The following is an 18,662-nucleotide window of genomic DNA, read 5'->3' on the forward strand; positions in this document are numbered from 1 at the left end:
CTTGGAAGGGCTGCAAATTTCCAATTTCCTTGAGGTTAAGTAAACATAATGCTCCTTCCCACCTCACCTCACCCATGACTAACAGCTGCATGCTCCCAAGGACATCAGGTCTCGATAATAATGCCTCTCTCTGACTTTGCCGGGAGGCTAAGCAATGTGCTTTTATGGCCCTGCCATCACTGCCTTCACTCATGTCTTTGTTTTGCCCTTTGTTTTGTCTGAATGTTACCATTTGCCCTAACATTAAGGGCAAATGGCCGATCGATCTGCCACCGATCATAATCGGGCCGATTTCCGTGAAAAAGTGCATGATCGTGATCGCCGATTATTGGCTCTTGTTGCCAATACCGATCACCTACATCTCATTTCGCAGCCTGCCTGTGCAGCTGGTCTTCTCTTTCCTTCACACTGTGCAAACGTGCAGCAACAAATCCTAAGCGATGTGGAACTATATCACACTGAGCGAATGGGAAAGTTTGCGTGTCGAGGCGGAAAATTGAAGCACGTCAAAATGCATCAACACAAGAAGCTAATACGACATAAAAACAATGCCTTACTCGATGGAGTTTGGCTACATTGAGGCTCACTGCAGTAAAAAAGACATATGGAGGATCAGATAGCAGGTAAAGCAGCGCGCAGCTACAAACACTCACCCGGATTAGCATGACGGTCAGAAAGCTAAACAAATAACCCGCAAAATTATTTAAGTCTTCGAGCTGCGATGTAAGACGCTGGTTCTGCTCTCGCTGTTGAACCGCTGCTCCGCGCTACAGGTAGTAATATTTCACAGACAAAGCGCCGCTTCTTCTCCACCAAGTAGTGACTCTCACACCGAACCTCTATTTAAAGCTTTTGATCAGGAGTGTATGTGAAATAGGCAACATGAAAACAACATGAAGCCTTACAATGAATAAACAAGTAAAAAATGTTTGTGATTCTAACTAGAGGTGTGCCGATCGATCGGCCACCGATCATAATCAGCCGATTTCCGTGAAAAGGTGTATGATCTGTGATCGCCGATCACAGTCTCTTGTTGCCAATCACACAAACTCTCCTCTTTCCTTCACTCTGAGCAAACGCGCAGCAACAAATCCTTAGCGATGTGGAACTATAACGCACTGAGTGAATGGGGAAGTTTGCGTGTTGCAGCAGAAAATTGAACGTCAAAATGCATCAACACGACGAATCTAATATGGCATAAAAACAATGCCATACTTGATGGAGTTTGGCTACATCGAGGATCAGATAGCAGGTAAAACAGGGCGCAGCTACAAACACTCACCCAGATTAGCATGACGGTCAGAAAGCTAAAGAAATAACCCGCCAAATAATTTAAGTCCTTGAGATGCGATGTAAGTCGCTGGTTCTGCTCTCGCTGTTGAACCGCCGCCGCACCGCGCGCTACAGGTAGTAATATTTCACAGACGGAGCCGCTTCTACTCCACCTGGTAGTGACTCTCACACCGAACCTCTATTTAAAGCTGCAGCATCAAACTTGAAAAAATACATTTTACATACGTATTAAAACTTTCGCTGTCCTAACATGAGACAGATAATCTCTAAAAAATAATCTATCTCCTCCCTGCTCTGCATAATTACTCCGCTCAGTCAGAAACAGCCACTCAGAGCTAGCAGTAAACAGCTAGCCGCCATGCTATCAGGAAGTGTTCATTCAGTAACTCAGGATTGTTTATTGTAATGGATCCTGTATTTGCCTTTGAATGTTAAGTTTTATACTTGAATTTGTTTGGCAATGTTGAGAGGTTTTATTTTGGCTCTTTGCCAAAATAACCTTGATGGTCCTTCATATGTTATCAGTCTGTTAAAGATAGTATTACTGATAGCAGTACAATTTGCACAATGCCTGTTTTGTTTAGTTTTCTTCTTGAAAAAAGTTATTAAAAACTAATTTTTGTCTAAATTAAGGTGAATTCATGGTTCCTTTTTCCACATAATGTAACCGGTAGTGTTTAAGATTAAAAAAAGAAAAAATTATGTGATCGGTATCGGCGATCGGTATCGGCGATCGGCCCTCATGGGTGGATCGGTATTGGTATCGGCAGGAAAATAGCTGATCGGCACATCTCTAGTCATTTCCTCTTTTTTTGGGCTTATTTTGTCTGTATTTTCTTTTAAATCATGTCAAGCACTTTGAATGACCTAGTTGCTGAAAATGTGCAATATAAATAAAATTACCTTACCTTACTATCCTGGCCCCTTTGGTAAATTTGGTCTTGAGCCATCCTCCAAACCTAACTCCTTATTTCTATAAATATTTTGGTAGTACTCTGTAAAATACCAGAATGTTCACATAACTTATAGTTTTGGGTGTCTGAGGATATGAATAATAAGGTGTTATGATCAGTTACTCAGTATTTCGGTAGTTTACCAAATACTTTTTAATTGATTAAAACATATTTAAGGTACAATACTCTGGAATACAATTTTGGGATGCTCAAACCGACCTCTATGGATCACTTTTTATAGACAAAAAACAGCGCCGTAAAATAACGTCCATCACTGCAGCGCATGTCCCTCCCCGTGAGAGTAGGCCGATGCGCCGTGGTGTGCGTCCCTTATTTTGATTTCTGAAAGGTGGCAACCCTAAAATGGAGTCTTGAAGGAAATAGTTTGGATGAAAATAATGTAGCTTGAAAGAGGATAATTAAGGAGGAATCTAAACTAATAAAATTTAGGAAGGAGGATGAAGGTATTCAACTCAGTCCGTTAGCTCTGTCGAGAGAATTAAAAAAGAAGTTTGGAGAACTGACATTTGCCAAGATCCTGAGAGATGGGAATCTGTTGTTCAGAGTGAGAAATGAAAAACAGAAGAACAAAGTGATGAGCACCCAGCATCACAATTTTTTTCTGGGAAATTAAGGTGTGTGTCAATTAACCACAAGAGATTAATCAATAACTCCCCTAAGGAAAATGTCCTTCCTGTGCATCTTTACTCCTTGTGCCATCATTCTGAAGGAAGTACGGACCTTCACACACCAAGCCCAGCACATACGCAGAACAAATACCGACAACTTCTCTCCAAAATCTAGCAATTTACTTAAAAATATACACCAACTTCCAGTCTGCTCTGCAGAATCAGAGCCAGAATCAAACACTGGAGAAGCAGCAGTCAGCTTCTATGCATCACAAATCTGGAATAAACTTCCAGAAAACTGCTGTGAAACAGTGAGTTCCCTTCAAATCTGCCTTTAAATTGGCACCTGACAAAAACATACAAAAATAAATCAACAATAGCCTCATTGTTGTCAGATTAAAGTGCAAACTTTTGGTACCTCTGTAAAGGTAAATGGACTGAACTTATATAGCACTTTATCCAATCATTTTGACCACTCAAAGCACTTTACACTAGAGTCACATTCACCCATTTACAGTATACACCGATATGCAGCAATTTGGGGTTAAGTGCCATGCCCAGGGGGGCATTGACACATGGCAGGAGGAGCTGGAATCAAACCTACAAACTTCCGATCACAAGATGACTACTCTAGCCACAGAGCCACAGTCGGTAAGACATCAAAAAATGGTTTCCTGGTGTCAGCACTATTATAGCTTTTACCCTGTATAAATTATTAGTCATAAAAAACAATAAATTAGAATTTTTTTGAACCTCACCAAAAATTTTTTTATAAATAAATATTGCAAAACACTACGAAAATATTATTTTTAACACAAAAAAGTAGTTTAGACTTTTAAATCTACATATTGTGTAAGAGTTCACCAAATTTGGACTCTTATCAGTTGAAACATATTTATTTTAGAAAGGTGTTAGTGAGAAATTTCCCACGCGCAAATTTTCGCAGAGGTAATTTTGGCACATTTATAAATATCTGTGCCAAATATGTTTTCACATCATAACTGTGAATCTGTTCAAAGTAAATGGCTGATTAACATTGAATGACACTTTCTATGTATAACATAAACTTTGGTCATGACATATACCCCATTTATATGCAAAATGTACCATTGTGCATAGGATAATATATAATAATAAACTGAATGCTCTTTCTTTGACTCCAAGCGAGACATCCTGATGAAATTACGCACAAATCAAAGACAAAAACAGAGTTAGATGATTCCCTACGCTTTCAAAACTGAACATTCTTCGCTCTAAAGCGATAAAATATCAATTCTGCTATATAGTAAAGAATCACAATGAAACATGCTACTTTTACCAGTTACCAAAAGCTCTCACCCAGGGTGTGTGAAGAAACCCTCCCCCACTTCTTTGATTTTAGCTTCCAGAAACGAATGAGGAAGATTGGGAAGGTAATGAGCTTATGCTCGAGTGATCTTTGTAACATCGATGTTACGTTTCTTATAAATCTGTCATACCTGTAGATGTTTCATTTTGTGTGTTTTAATTCTCGGAAGTTTACGGTAAATAAAAAAAAAGAAAATAAGAAAAATGTAGTTATTTCCACGCAGTGTCCAGAAAGAGGTGTTGTTCTGCTTGTTGCCTAACAGCTTCGGTGATCATAGAGCGTTATTCATGTGCTATTTTTAGGACATATTTCGTGCAGTTTTCTAAAGAAATATTGAAATATTAAAAAGGTAGATTAGCTATAGGGACAAAATATTCTGTGGGAGACCAAATTTGTAGTCAAACAGTATTTGTAGTAATAGTGACGGTAAACGGGACTAATGTCTTGTTTAGAGTATGGTAACGATATTGGAAACAGCAAAAGTCATTTATGTTAATATGTTTGATTAACATAGCAGCTTAATTAAATAAAATTTACCGTAAACGTCTGAGAAACATAACACGCAGGTATGACAGATTTATAAGAAATCTGAGTAAGCAGTATCTGACGTAACATCGATGTGCGCATGCTCATTACTATAGGGTATGCTGGATTGACGGGTGTGACAGATAGTCAGAACACCGGCCCAAGCCTCCATGGGGCCTTAAGCGAAATTTGGTTTTGGGGCCCTCTAGTTATACTAACAATGTGGACCGGCTGCAATCAGCAGTCCTATCATTAGATCATTCACATACCTGCTATAAACTTATTGCATGTCTGGCAGTGCTGTTTACATTATGTATCATATAGGTTACATTTATTGGCCAACTGATTTATTGACCAGTTGATTTCTGGGCACCGATTTCCTTAATTTTGGGGGATTGTGATTGGCCGATACTTACACATGAAGCCCATCTTATCCCCTAATCTTATCTTTGTCAGCCAAGGTCTATAAATCAGCCTCTGTCCTCTTCTGATCTGCAGTGAGAGGTTTGACTGACAGATCAACAAGGTCAGGTCTGCACGTTTACTGTTAAAAATATTCACCCCACTGTTACCAATGAGGTTACTCTGTAACTTTCTTGCTATATTTCGCAACATTTCAGACAAAAAAATCGGCAGGTTAGGCTTCTTAAAGATCGGTAATCGGCGATCGGCCAGAAAACTGCAATCGGTGCAGCCCTACACACATATTCATGACATTCTATGATTAAATACATTTCTCTTAAACGTAACTCCAATAGCTAAAAATTTAGTTTTTACCAGGAGAGTCTTTCTCCCCTGAGAATGTGGACCGGTACCGGTACCAGACTGACTTTGAGCCTTCAAATGATTTTAACAGAAGTTTCACATAACTTAGAAGTTTATGTAAAAACAATGTTTGTTTTAGCCACAAAATGATTATGCTCAGCAGCAAACAACATATCCCCAACTACAGCATAGAGCAGCTCATCGATGTAGCAGCTATGTAGCCTGACGTAAAAACCTTTTGCTAGACAATGTCAAACATTGAGAAGTTGTAATTATTATCAAACGTTATCAAACACGGCGTTTTGAAGCCAAAAATACCTCAGAAATATATAGAGCCAAGCAGGAGAATCCACTCATTTAAAGTGTAAACTTAGTTTCACATAAATACAAAAGGTGTAGCATAAATGTTTGGCTGTTGAACTGGACCGTTCCAGGTCGCTATCAAGCTAGCAGCTTTACAAATATTTTAAATTACATTACATTACCAAGGCACATTAAAACAAACCTTTATATTGGCTTTTTTCTATTCTTCCTCTTTCTTTTCTCCCTCTCTGAAGGATAAGTCCTTTTTTGAGACATTGTTTTGCTAACTTAACTTCTAACCGAAGCTTTGGACGTTAGAAGTTCCAAGATTTCCGCTTGGAATCGCTCCGTACTCCAGAGCGTCGGTATCACGAGCTGCACGTTGCAGCTCATGATACCGACGAAGCGTGCGGTACCTACCGCGGCCAGCAGGGGGCCCAATAGAAATTATTTTTTTCTTTTTATCAATAAAATATTAATTTCTACATACATTATTAAATATGTTTTATTGTAAAAACATATCACTTCATAGTGAAATTGTGTGTTTTTGATATTATAATGACAGAAATGATTACTAAAAAAAAAATCAGCTCCACTGAGGGGGCCCCTTAGTGGCCCTTGGTCCCTAAGCAGCTGCTTAGTTTGCTTTGCCTTGGGCCGGCCCTGAGCGCAACATAGTTGCGCCAACATGTCTGGTCGGCGCAACTAAGTTGTTGTTTACTAGTGTGTTTTATAAGGCGAAATTTAAAGGTCCAGGATCTTTAAATCTTGTCAGCTGTTTTTAAATAACGGTAAAACCATAACATTTTGGGCAAAACTTGTATGTGGGGTAATTTTCGAAGGGTTAGGTGTCCCTTTTACACCTATCTCTCAAATATCCGCCTGGCAATTTTTACTTGTCAACTCCAACAGGAACTCCAGCAGGAAAAGGGTTAAACCCACCTTTAGCGAAAAAGTAAAAAAAAAAAAAAAGAGTCACTTGTACCGGTTGTTGCTCCATACAGGAGAGCTATAAAACACGTGAAAAGTGATTCCACCGGTGGGATCGTCGGGTGCCTCATTACTCAGACTTGAATGTAATATGGATTCAGTCTGATAGGAGAGTACGCTGCTAACATAAAGTCAAATTAAATCAATTACAATAAACGGTCCAATGAGGCTGATTGGTCTGATTAAAAGTATCTGTTAAACATAACATTTAAGCAGGTATTAAACATGCTTTTTATGAAGCTCATATTTTCTGTATTAAAATGTTTTTTTTTTCTTCATATTTTTCTGACTGGTCCTTTTTGTCCTGTTTTCATTAATGTAAAACTGACTAAAATAGAGTTGAACACATCAATCTGTCTGTAATTAGTCTTTGTAATGTGTTTGACTTATTGAACTGAGTTACTGAGAAAATATTTTAATAATATTCTAATTTATTAAATGGTTCTGTATTTTGTAGAAATTTTTGGGATGTGCATTTTTGCTTTTAAGTTTTAAATATCAACATGTTTGAAGTTATGGATTTAAACTGAGACTTGAATAGTTTTGTGAATTGTTTAAAAAATGGATGATTTTGACTCGGGGTGTGCTTTCTTTTTACCACAACTGTACTTGATCCAGCCGCTAGATGGCGATAAATGTGTAAGAAAAAAGAAAACGAGTTGACATGAAGTTAGCATAAGTGATGTGCTTTACATAAATGTGAATTAATTGATCAATAATTAGCCCTAATAAACACTGGTTCAATTTGATTATGAAGAAGTGTTTCTATTGGATGTTTTAGAGAAAATTTTACTAATTAGACAAGGAATTAAACGAAGGGATTAATTCTCTTAAAGCAATTCTAAGAAAACCGGAGCAGCAAAATAAATGTAGGAAGTGGAGATCATAGCTAAAATCACAGAAATGTTAGAAGCTTAAGGATTGTGTTTGTTCCAGGTTTTCATTTATTTACATGAAGTAAGTGATGGTACAAACAAGAGACAGTTTGCACTAATATTAAAGTATCTTCATGACTGAGTTTTGCTCTAAATCTTCTGTACACAAATAAAACGAACCTCAGGAAATAAGATAACAGACTAGGATGTATCTGCAGTGTTGTAAGATACTCGGTTTGACTCCCCAGTGTTCATCCACACAGACTGGAATACTCCACAGAGACAGTGAGACTCCAATAAGAACCTGAAGCTTTATGAATATAATTGCAGTAATTAGATGAAAGGATCCTGTCAGGCCATCTACCCGCCGTTTGTCTTGGCAGTGCAGCAGATCCCATCTCCTCGACCCGAGCTGTAGACCGGAGACACACACACCTGGCTGTTCGGAGCGAGGTAGGCAAGTCGGACTGAAGGCGGCGAAGGGGGAAGGTAAGCGGTGGAGAGGGAGCGTTCTGACTGGGAGTTCTGGGAACCTTTTCTCTCCCAGCTGACCCAGTAACCTTTCAGTCCTTCTGTGTTGGTCTGCCAGGACGCTTGAACCTCATTCCCTTCCAGCCGATCTGTGAGGGTCAGCCGGAGGTCAGTCAGGGCGGGCCTAGCTTCTGCAGAAAAACAAACACACACCAGTTTCTGTAATGCAGGGAAAACGGCTTCAACAAATATATAAAACACTTTAAATTTGACAAAATTCCACAATTAACTGTGAGTCACTGTTATTATCTCTGGGTTGGCTTTGTACCCCGGGCTAGAACTTCTAAATCATCTCTTCATCACCTACAAATCATCCAAAATTCAACAACTTGTCTTTTAACAGGTACTAAAAACCAAGAACTCATGTCTCTGATTCTGGCTTCTAGGATTTATTTCAAGATTTAATTGCTTACTTTTATCATTTAAAAAGCTTAACTCCATCATATTTCTGCATTCTTAACATCCACAACCTAGTAAGAGCACTTCGCTCAACCAACCATTTTTCTCATAGGGTGTGTTCACACCAGCAGTGTTTAGTCCACTTTAAACAAACTCTGGTTTGATTGTATAGAAAGTCCAGTTTATTTGGAAAGACATCAATGCGCAATCAAACTCCGTTATGGACTAGAAAAACAAACTCTGGTCCGCCTAAAAACCTTTGTCTCAGGTGAACATGATTAATATGAACTCTGGCCCGGTTTGAATGGATTGGAGACCAGTCCAGATTCAGGAAGCTGACTATACCTCAAGGCATGCTGGGTAAATACAACCAAAACAAACGCAAGAGTCCTACATCAGCGGGACAATGAAATGGTTTGTGGATTTGACCAAGGACAGAAGAGAAACCCTCCATCACTGAAATCTGACGACACTCCATTTTTGTTTTCATTTTGTGAAGAAGGAAGTTACGCTCATATCTTTTTTTGGAGGGTTTTGTGTCGTTTCATTTATTGGTTCTTGGTGCAGCGACACCACAGGCGAGGAGGGGAACAGTTTTTTCAATTGTTTGATTTGACACAATGCAGTGTGACAGTGAACCACACCAGCTGAAAATGTAACAAATGTTGCAACATTATCCTGAGTTGAACCAATACCCTGATATATTCCTAGATTTAAGATAAAAGTCAGAGGTGACCAGAGTTTTGCAATTTGTGTTCATCATGTCCGTACTGCTTTTATATCAAGATCCATTTTTATTCTATGAAACAACATTTGTTGTTTGCTATATAAATAAATCGACACTGACATTGAAGCAGGAGCTGATCCTGATGCACCAACCTTCCTGAGTGCAGGCTCTCACAGACATGGCCGCCTCCTTTCCATCGCGGTGCAGAGCGCTCACTGTGATCAGGTACCGAGTGCCTGGTTCCAGGTTCCTCAGGAACACAGAGCTTTTCTGGTTGCTTACATCCACAGTGTGAACGCGACCGCTTGGAATCGCTCCGTACTCCAGAGTGTATCGCTGCACTCGGTCCGGCTGCAACGGGCCCCAGCTGACACGGACCTGACGGGGACCAGGGTCCGACAAGGTGACCTCTGCTGGACTTAAAACATCTAAATGAAATGATGAAAAACAACATGCTGATTTTAAACCAACCTCTTGATTCACAGTTAAGATGTTTGCTGTAATTTCAGTTAATTTAATAAATGCAAATTAGGCCAAAAGTTCTTGATTAGGCTAAATCTGTCTTAATTAGACTCAAAGTCAATTATTTAATTTGAGTGGCCCAGAGAGTTTTTCATCTAGATGCTAAAGTTAAAGTGTAAATTGGGATAAATTGAGTGTGAAAAACATTTTTAAAGAGAGCGATGCAGAAATAGTTGCGTTTAAGACTTTACTCATGACCCCTTGTCTCAAACTCTACCAGTATAAGTGAGACATTTTCAACTGGTTTTCAAAAATAAAATATTGTTTTATTTTAATATTCTGCTTCAATTATGAACTGAAACATCTCTATGCAAATGACTGCGATGTATCGATGGAATGGTAATAGCCAAAAAAATAAGCTTAAAATTGTAGAAATCGGATAAAGTTTCCCCTTTCAAAATGTGGTAATCTGAACTTAATGAGATCCTCCATGTGGAGACATGAATTCATTAATAAATTTTGAAGTCTCTTGCAGCAGTTTTTGAGCCATTTCATTCAGTATGAGATTGATCCAAATGCAGTCTGTCTCTTAATGTGTCACCCATGCCTTTATAGACAGGCATTATAAAGCGTATATGGTGATTTTACGTAATTGTTTGTTGCATTGCTGTTTTGTTGTTTGTTTTGTTTTATTGATATCATTATGTGTGTTTTTCTTTGTCCAGTAATCTGCTACACACACATATTCTTATTATTCCATAATTCATGTATGTTTCACATCGCAAAAACTTGATATATATTTTAAAAAACACATTACTCCTCTGTCTTTTCTATGGTTAGTAAAGGAGAAGGAAGAGTAAATAATAAAAAGCGGACATGTGATTTTTACCAGGGAGCGTAGTGAACTGCACAGACAGTGTGCTGTGCAGCCGCTGGTTGGACTCGGGCCGGAGGGAGGCCGTGTACGTCGTGTCGGGCTGCAGCTGGGTCAGCTCTGCCTGGCTGGAGCTGCTGGGGAGAACTGTGGTTTTCTCAGAGCGTTGATCATCCACAGCTTTATAGCTCAGCTCATAGTGACCGCTGTCATCAGCCAGAACAGGACGCCACTGCAGCACTGCACTATGGGAAGTCAAGCGACCCACGCTCAGTCGTTCTGCACGAATGATTTCTACAGAAAAAAAAAGATGTGAAGACAATAGAATGTACTTTCTAACCATATGTTTCATTTATTAGCCTGAGTTTTGCCTTTCTACACAATTTTGCTTGATTCTAATCTCTCTTGGTCTGGGATTTCTCCCATTAAGTTGAATTTCTCAATCAGCAAACAGGAGAAGTTTTGAACAATGACGTTTATTTTCTGCATCGTTTTGTAATTGGAGTCTGCCTGTAGTTTTGGAAATGGCAGGGGAAGAAGTGAATGAAGCCATTCAGGCCATGTTGGCCACACTTCCAAATAATGGGACACATTTAAAACTTCAACAGAGTCCATGCCTCCGACTCTGAGAGCCCATACCGTCTGTTCGGAGCAAATAGCATCTGATGAGGGGCTGTTTTTTTTTTCTTTTACCAGGCTAATCATTTGTAGTTAATTACACATTTAAAAACACACACACACATACTGATGATGGCCTCCCTCAGGTCGTCTGTGATGATGTCGATGCTTTCCATGTCCACAGAGTACAGGTGTGACTCCAGCGGAGGCGTCGCCACGCGCTGTAACACCCGGTGGTTGCCATGAATCGTATAAACAATTAACACATAAACTCCCCGAGCCTTCAGCTCAGACATTGCCTCCTCCACGTCTCCAGTCTGGACTCCGTCCGTCAGCCACAGCAGCACCTTGGGCACGTCCCCGTCTGTGTCCGACAGCAGCCGCTGTGCCACCTCTATGGCGGCCTTCGTGTTGGTGTCTCCCTGCTGCTGGTTGACACTCTGCAGGGCTCTCAGCAGACTCTCCTGGTTGCTGTGGACGTCCAGGCTGAACTCCAGGTGAGGGGTGGTGCCCACCAGCAGCAGAGCCACCCTGACGTGGCCCCGGCCCAGGGTAAACGGGTGGAGGAGGCTGGCGGTGAAGGTCAAAAAGCTAGAGAACTCAGAAGTGGTCACGCTTCCAGAGGAGTCCAGCAACAGGAGAATGTCCCCTTCACAGCAGTTCAACTCTGAGGAGGGCAGAAAATAAGATCATTTAAATAATAACATTTCAGACTTAAAGCTATCCTATTATGCTTTCTTGAACAGGTTAGGATAGGTCTATGGGATAAACAAAACATGTCAATTAAATTTTTTTCTACACAAGTTCATTGTTAGGCAATGATATTTTAGTCTGGTCAGTTCTGCCTATTTTGAGCTGTTTCAGGGCCTCTTGTCACTTTAAATCCTAATAAACTTCTACTGGCCATGCCACCCAACTCAACACTTACACTCACAAGTGAAAATGGCTGCCGACAGACACACAATTATACAACAGTATATCTTTGAAAAGCAGAAACAAGATCTGAACAACCAACAAGAATGCAGGAAGAGGCTTCAAAACACTTGTCTTTTCCAGCAGTCACTGAACAGAGCATACAGCCTTCAAACCAGCTGGTCACATTCTGGAGTTTCCCATGGGTTGCTAGGTAACGGGGCTGGGCTGGCTGGGGTTGCTAGGTAACGGTGCAGTGCCAGTGGAATGGGACTAAAGTTTTGAAATGGTTCATTTTCAGACTCCAACAAACATTAACTTGTTGCCCTAAAAAACAACTATGTGGTTTTTTTTAAGTGCTTGGTTTGTTTTTAGAAGCAGCTGAGACCAAAATGGAAGTATAAAAATGTGTAAAATTAGATTTTTGATTAAAAGATTAAAAGTTTATTTTTTAAAAGTAACTTACAAAACTGATATTTACATATTTAATGTTTTAGTAACTTTTGACCCCCCCAAAAAACATTATTCCAGCATGAATGAAACTTACAGCAAGCTGAGTCAGAAGACGACTGAACCAAGATTAGGATAATTTATCCAATAGTTATTTTAGTTTGAGTCAAAATGGGACATACCTACTATTATTCTTCAATCTGTCTAAAACTATAAAGAATATTGGCTTTGAAGAAGCAACAACACACTGAACTGTAAAAGCTGGATGAAGATACAGTCACTCCTGTTTACACTACATGGAAATGTTTTTTTTAAAGTGGCAACTAATGAGGTGTCGTTCCTCCTCATTATACCACATACTAGCAGGAATAATAAGATATAGCATTACAATTATATATATATAAGAAACTGAACAGATTTAGAATCAGAATAATGGCTGGTCTTATTACTTTCAGAGGTGCAGTTACGGTCCCCAAGGAGGGATTCATATAACAATGAGATGCATCAACAGGAATATGAGCCACGATTATCAACACATCAGAAAATACTGGAGTTAATTTGAATTTAATGTTGCTACAAGCAATATTTTGCTCTACAGTAATGAGGAAGCAAGGGATTTGATTAGAAAAGTCAATTTATCACATAAAAGTGGAGGGAAACTAAATATCGAGGGGGAGAAATGCCTGGCAGGGACTTTTATGCAGCAAATCACAGTTTTGTGAGATTTTAATACAGATCCAGGTCTCTCTGTCTCAGCCCGTCATTTAAAAGTCACAGCACTGGTTTTTTTTTAGTAAAAGTTATATTTTGTTGTATTTAGTACATTTTCTCAAATCAATTCAGACTCAGTTGAAACCAGATGTTTACATACTGTATTCAAATCTACAGCGGTATAAATGATTTGGGGCATATAACTATTGTGCCTTACTGTACTATATACTATATACACTATACTTATGTCAAGTGAAATTAAACCAGATTATAAACATGACATTTTAGTGTATTTTTAAATCCTGGGTGATAATGTCATGATCTTGAACATTTCAAACAGAATCAAATCACCCAATAAACCAGCTAAAGTTATTTTCATAGCTGTAGGTAGACATGTAAGCTTTGTTATCACATGTAATATGCCTCCCCATTATCTTTATAAAACTTATTTTATGTTTATTCATTTTGAGAAATATCCAAACACTGAAATAAATCTTCCTTTAAAGATTTGCAAAGATTTGGAACAAACTTCCAGAAAACTGTAAAACAGCTGAAACACTCAGTGCTTTTAAATCTCAATTTAAAACCCACTTATTTAGAGTTGCTTATGGTTAAATTAGGATTAGTGTGCGGGTTTTGATGTCTTCGATGTTTTTAACGTTTTTATCTTTACTTTTCATCTATTTATTAATGTCACATACTGTTTTTCTTTTTTCTTTAATTATGTAAAGCACCTTGAAATGCCTTGCTGCTAAAATGTGCTATACAAATAAAATTTGATTGATTGATTGATTCCTTTCTTCTTTAAAAGCATTTCAAATTCTCCAGAAAAGGTTTAATTTATGCTTCGGATTCAATTAACTTTATTACTGACTAAAGAAACTGATTTTATTTTGTTAATCAATGAACCTGATTTCTGTCAGTCTGCTCCTGGCAGCTGTGGCTCCAATGTACCTTAGTGTGTGAATGAAGCGTGAAGTGCTTCAGAGTCCTCTGACTCGACAAAGCACTACATAAAAAGACAGGCCACTCACAAAAATAAAAAAAAGTGTTTTAAACTAACTGGTAGTTTTAACTCCATAAATGATCAGTTCAACATCAATCTCAATAAACTATCTTTTGAAACATCAGGAGAAAATTTTAAACAGGCTTAGTGAAGGGAAACCTCAGTGGAAGTACAGAGGTAATGAGGTACACACACATCGGATGCATCCCGTTTCTTGGTAAAAATGCATGCAGAGGAATTTTCTGCTCTCTACATTCCTCTGCAGAAATGTTCAGGTGAATGAGTTCATGTCTGAGCGATGTGAGGATGTCATCTGCCAGAGAACCGGCCTCATCTGGTGCCAGGGCCATCTGCCACTGAGGACAGCAGCAAAGATGAATGAAAAATATGTTAATGATCCTGTGAAGCTCACAGAGCATCCGTTCAAAATGCACTGAGATCAAACACACAGATGCTAAACCATCCTTCCCAACTTAGACTAACTTCACCTCCAACTTCTCACCTTGCAGAAGGTAAGAAAGCACAAATTAATAATATAGTCTATTCATTTCATGTGGAAGAAATGTAAGGTTCTGAGTCAAACTACTTTCAAGCTGAAACTCTCCAAGCCCATCGCAGTTTTTTATGTAAATTGAATATAGTATCTCAGAGTAAACATGCCTCCCTCCACTCCTATTAACGTTCATATCTAGCAGATTTGCATCAGAATATGTTTTTCTGCAGACTTGCAGCCTTGTTGCTTAGACAGAAATAACCAGACTGTGACGAAACGATCCTGGTCTGGTCAGAAACAAAAACACAGCAGTCACTTACTTGTAGGTCAATATGTAGATGTAAAAACACACTATCTACAAAGGTCAAGGGAGAAAGCAGTGGTCCAGTTATTTCATTCTAAAAATCCCAAACATTTTAAATTTGAATAATACAAATACTTTTAATTATAATCATGCTTTATGGTTTAAAGGGGCAGTGAGGTGTCTTCCAGGCACATGGTGGCATTTTATAGCACAATCAAGTAACTATGTTTCCTTCAGTTGTTATAAAAATGTTATGTATAAACATGACTTAACGCCTTGAAATTAGGTCTCTGTCTCTTTAAAAACTCCTGCTATTTATTTTATTTTACTTTTTTTTTTTTTACCAGTCTTTCACTGAGAAGTAGCTCCTACATTGAGTTCAGCAGATGTGCTATTGCTGCTGAAGGAGTGAGGGGAAGCTCAGAGGCTTGGAAACTGAGGAGGAGCTTTGTTTTGAAGGCGGTACTGGTCCAATCAGATGTTTTGCACAGGTGAATGGTTGCCATGGATATTAAAGGATTTCTCAAGCACGCATGAATCATGGAAACCCTCCAGGTATGTTTCTGATGAGGGAATGACATTATAACATGACATAAAGGTCGACTTATCATGATACTGCCCCTTTAAATAGCATCTATACATTTGCTTTGCTTTGTCTGAGCTTTAACTAATTTAATACTACAAAATCATAATATTTAAAAGAGATATAATAAACAGCAGTTATGGAAAAACAGCAAAGGTTTTCAAGTCTAGAATGTGACTGTAAAAAGCACTTAAGCTTAGAGTACTTTAAATATGTTCTCCATCTGAGATATCCTGGGGTGACTTCTGGTAATTATAATTATTACAGATAATTTCACTGATTAGATCACAAAGTGTTCTCCTTAATTAAATGCCCGTTTAGCACTTATGAAGTGAAGCACAACATTAGAGCTCTGAGTCAGCACCATCCAAGTAAAAACTTGCCCAAACCAGACGGTGACGAAATGATCTGTTGTTTCGTAAAGGTTGGCGATTTTTAACCAGCATTGCATGCAAAGCTCAGTGGAGGCTTGTCATCAGCCTTTAAATATTTATCTTGCTCGCTGATCTCCTGTCTTCCAAGTTTTTAAACTTTAGCTTGTTTAGCTGAGCTGAGAAACATTTTATGTCTTCTAATTCAGTATCTCAGTATAGTAAACTTTTAATATCAAGGATTTATAGAATTTTTTTAAACTTTCTTCACATTTTGTCACATTTCAACCAACATATAATTTCGAAATGAAATAAAGTAATATTATTTATTTTTTATGCAAATAGAAATCTGAAACGTGTGGTGTTAAAACTTTGCATAAACATCTTTCACTGCAACTAAAACTGTATTTTTTCTACATTTTGTTCATTCTTTTTTGCAAAGTCCCGTTGTATTCAACCAACTAGAAAATTACTGAAAATAATGTGTTCAAGTCTTTATTTCTGTTATTTTTCACTTACAGCCAATGAAAGCAGGACATTAGCATGTTACATCAGACCAATAAGAATAGTGGGTTTAATTAAAGATATGAATAATACCTGCTTAAATTATGGTTGTTATTTCCAAAATGTACCTTTAATCTCACAAACAAACCTATTGGAACCAATTTACTGAATGTGATTGTAGCTCCAGCTTAATGAGATTTCAAGCCACAGATTGTCTTATTGAAGAAGGTTTGGGCTTTGACTAGGCCATTCTAACACATCTGCTTTGCTCTGAACTATTCCCCTGTATCTCTGGCATGCCTGGTTAATTTCATTTTACGGCTGGAGGGATGAGATTGCTTCTCTCCCTTTCAGCCAAAGCTGCACTGGCAATAACCCCGTTTGTAAATTATGCACAGTAAAAGATGAGAGAGCAACTTTTCCACCTGGATATTTATGCAGGGTGTTCTCTGCAGGCCATCATCACAGGCTTGCTTTTCCATCTCAGTTTTTTTTTTTTTTTTTTTTTTAATCTCCAGTTTCGGATACTCACCTGTGTCCGGTGAAGCAGCCGTCTGCCTGACGCTACGCTGCAGCATCGCGAAGATAAAAACACAGCGAACCAAAAAGCATTTCATTTTGTTTTCTCCACGAAAACTATTAAAAGCAGTCGGGACTTTGATTAGGACCTAAGCAGACAAGTGAGACAATAAAGATGAGGATCTCGCTTCCCATCGCTCACAGGCGGTTCTGTATCATGCAGCTTTGTCACTTGACCTTCTTCTGCTCATTTTTGCACCGCAGACACTTTAGTGCTTCATCTCTTTCACTCTTAATGACTGAGCTCACCTCCAGGCTCACTCCTCCCCCATTCGCAGGTCCCGGAAACAAAACGGGATTATTCTCCGCCTCCTTCTGAGCTCCGGTTTGCTTTAATCCAAAGGTCATGGCGCTCATTTCTGAGCAGACGAACTCCAGGGTTTAAACGATTAAAAGTCTGAGGGAACAATTTCCACAGGAATCTGAGACAGAGCACATTTTCTCTCTAAAAAAAAATAAAAAAATTAAAAAATCCTTGAACTAGATTATTTTTTTTGGCCATAAACTTGAACCTCAATAGCAAAAAAGTGAAAAAGACAGACAGCATTACAGGGTTCCACATACCAGTTAAATAAATTAAATCAAAAGAAGGTTTTCTCAGACCTGCTGACTATGGTTTACCTCCACATCTGTGAACGGTCGACTCAGACGAAAGCATAAATTTTTAACTTATAGTTTGTGTTTCTGTGCCTGAAAATATTGTCAGCAATCAATAATGAATCTAAAATGAATTTAAATTATAAACAAACTAATTCAATTTGAAAAGTATTTTTCATTAGACACTGTGATATACAGACATACTGAAAACCTGAGCATTTTGCAAAACGTCGCAAATCTTCAAATATCAGAAGCTGCATCATAACCAGCAGCTTCACCTTTTGGTACCAACATCCATTTCTGTAAAATTTCTTTGGCCAAAGGTTTTCAAAGAGATGTAGATCTGCAGAACAAGCAGGTGTGAAGAGGTGGATGTTTCTCTCCTGGAACAGAAACAACCTGAAGATTCACTGCCCTGTTAAAGGAAAACACTCCCACATCATGATGCTGCCTCCTTCACTTTAACTTTAAGCACTTGATCTTTCTCCCCGTGCAAAACATAAGATTTCAGCTCATTATGTGAATGACTTAATATTCATGTTTCATTTGTGTTTATTCTGTTTGGGTTGCTTGTCGCGGTGTTACAATGACACCACTACCAAAACCCAGCAAGCATTAAGTAGATCAAAATCTCAAGACTGAGGAAACTAACAAAGGTTTTCCCTTGATGCTGGTGGATCAAAACCAGGCGGCACGAAATGAAGAAACGGAGTCCAAGAAACAAAAAATAAAGCAGAAAATGTACTGAAAACTGCATTTAAACTCACAAATATTTTCCTTTGGCTGTGCAAACATTAGCCAGTCTTGGACATGTTGATTGTTGTTTTAATTGCTCTCTTCTTTCTTTTTATTTAAAAAAA

General features: G+C 38.5%; 1 protein-coding gene across 2 annotated transcripts; it reads right to left on the bottom strand.

The window, feature by feature from the left end:
• Positions 1-7,725: 7,725 nt before the first annotated feature.
• LOC103465167 (von Willebrand factor A domain-containing protein 1) lies at positions 7,726-17,544 on the bottom strand. 2 transcript variants are annotated; one of them, XM_008409780.2, is made up of 5 exons: positions 17,159-17,544; positions 11,420-11,959; positions 10,690-10,968; positions 9,491-9,766; positions 7,726-8,343 (listed from the first exon to the last, which is right to left on the bottom strand). In XM_008409780.2, exons 1-5 carry the CDS (start codon positions 17,241-17,243, stop codon positions 8,042-8,044), a joined length of 1,482 nt encoding a protein of 493 aa, XP_008408002.2. In that variant the 5' UTR covers positions 17,244-17,544; the 3' UTR covers positions 7,726-8,041. The 2 variants fall into 2 exon arrangements, with proteins under 2 accessions (XP_008408002.2, XP_008408003.2); XM_008409781.2 differs by lacking the exon at positions 17,159-17,544 and adding an exon at positions 12,304-12,411.
• Positions 17,545-18,662: the final 1,118 nt, after the last annotated feature.

Source organism: Poecilia reticulata, chromosome 5, assembly GCF_904066995.2.
Source record: "Poecilia reticulata chromosome 5, P_reticulata-male-v2, whole genome shotgun sequence".
Classification (NCBI taxonomy): Eukaryota; Metazoa; Chordata; class Actinopteri; order Cyprinodontiformes; family Poeciliidae; genus Poecilia; species Poecilia reticulata.

Excerpts from the sequence above, each read along its gene's own strand:
- LOC103465167 (XM_008409780.2), bottom strand. The coding sequence starts at position 17,243 with ATGAAATGCTTTTTGGTTCGCTGTGTTTTTATCTTCGCGATGCTGCAG. Across the intron at positions 11,960-17,158 it reads GGCTGCTTCACCGGACACAG|AGTTGAACTGCTGTGAAGGG; the intron begins GTGAGTATCCGA and ends TGCCCTCCTCAG. Across the intron at positions 10,969-11,419 it reads CCTGAGGGAGGCCATCATCA|AAATCATTCGTGCAGAACGA; the intron begins GTATGTGTGTGT and ends TTTTTTCTGTAG.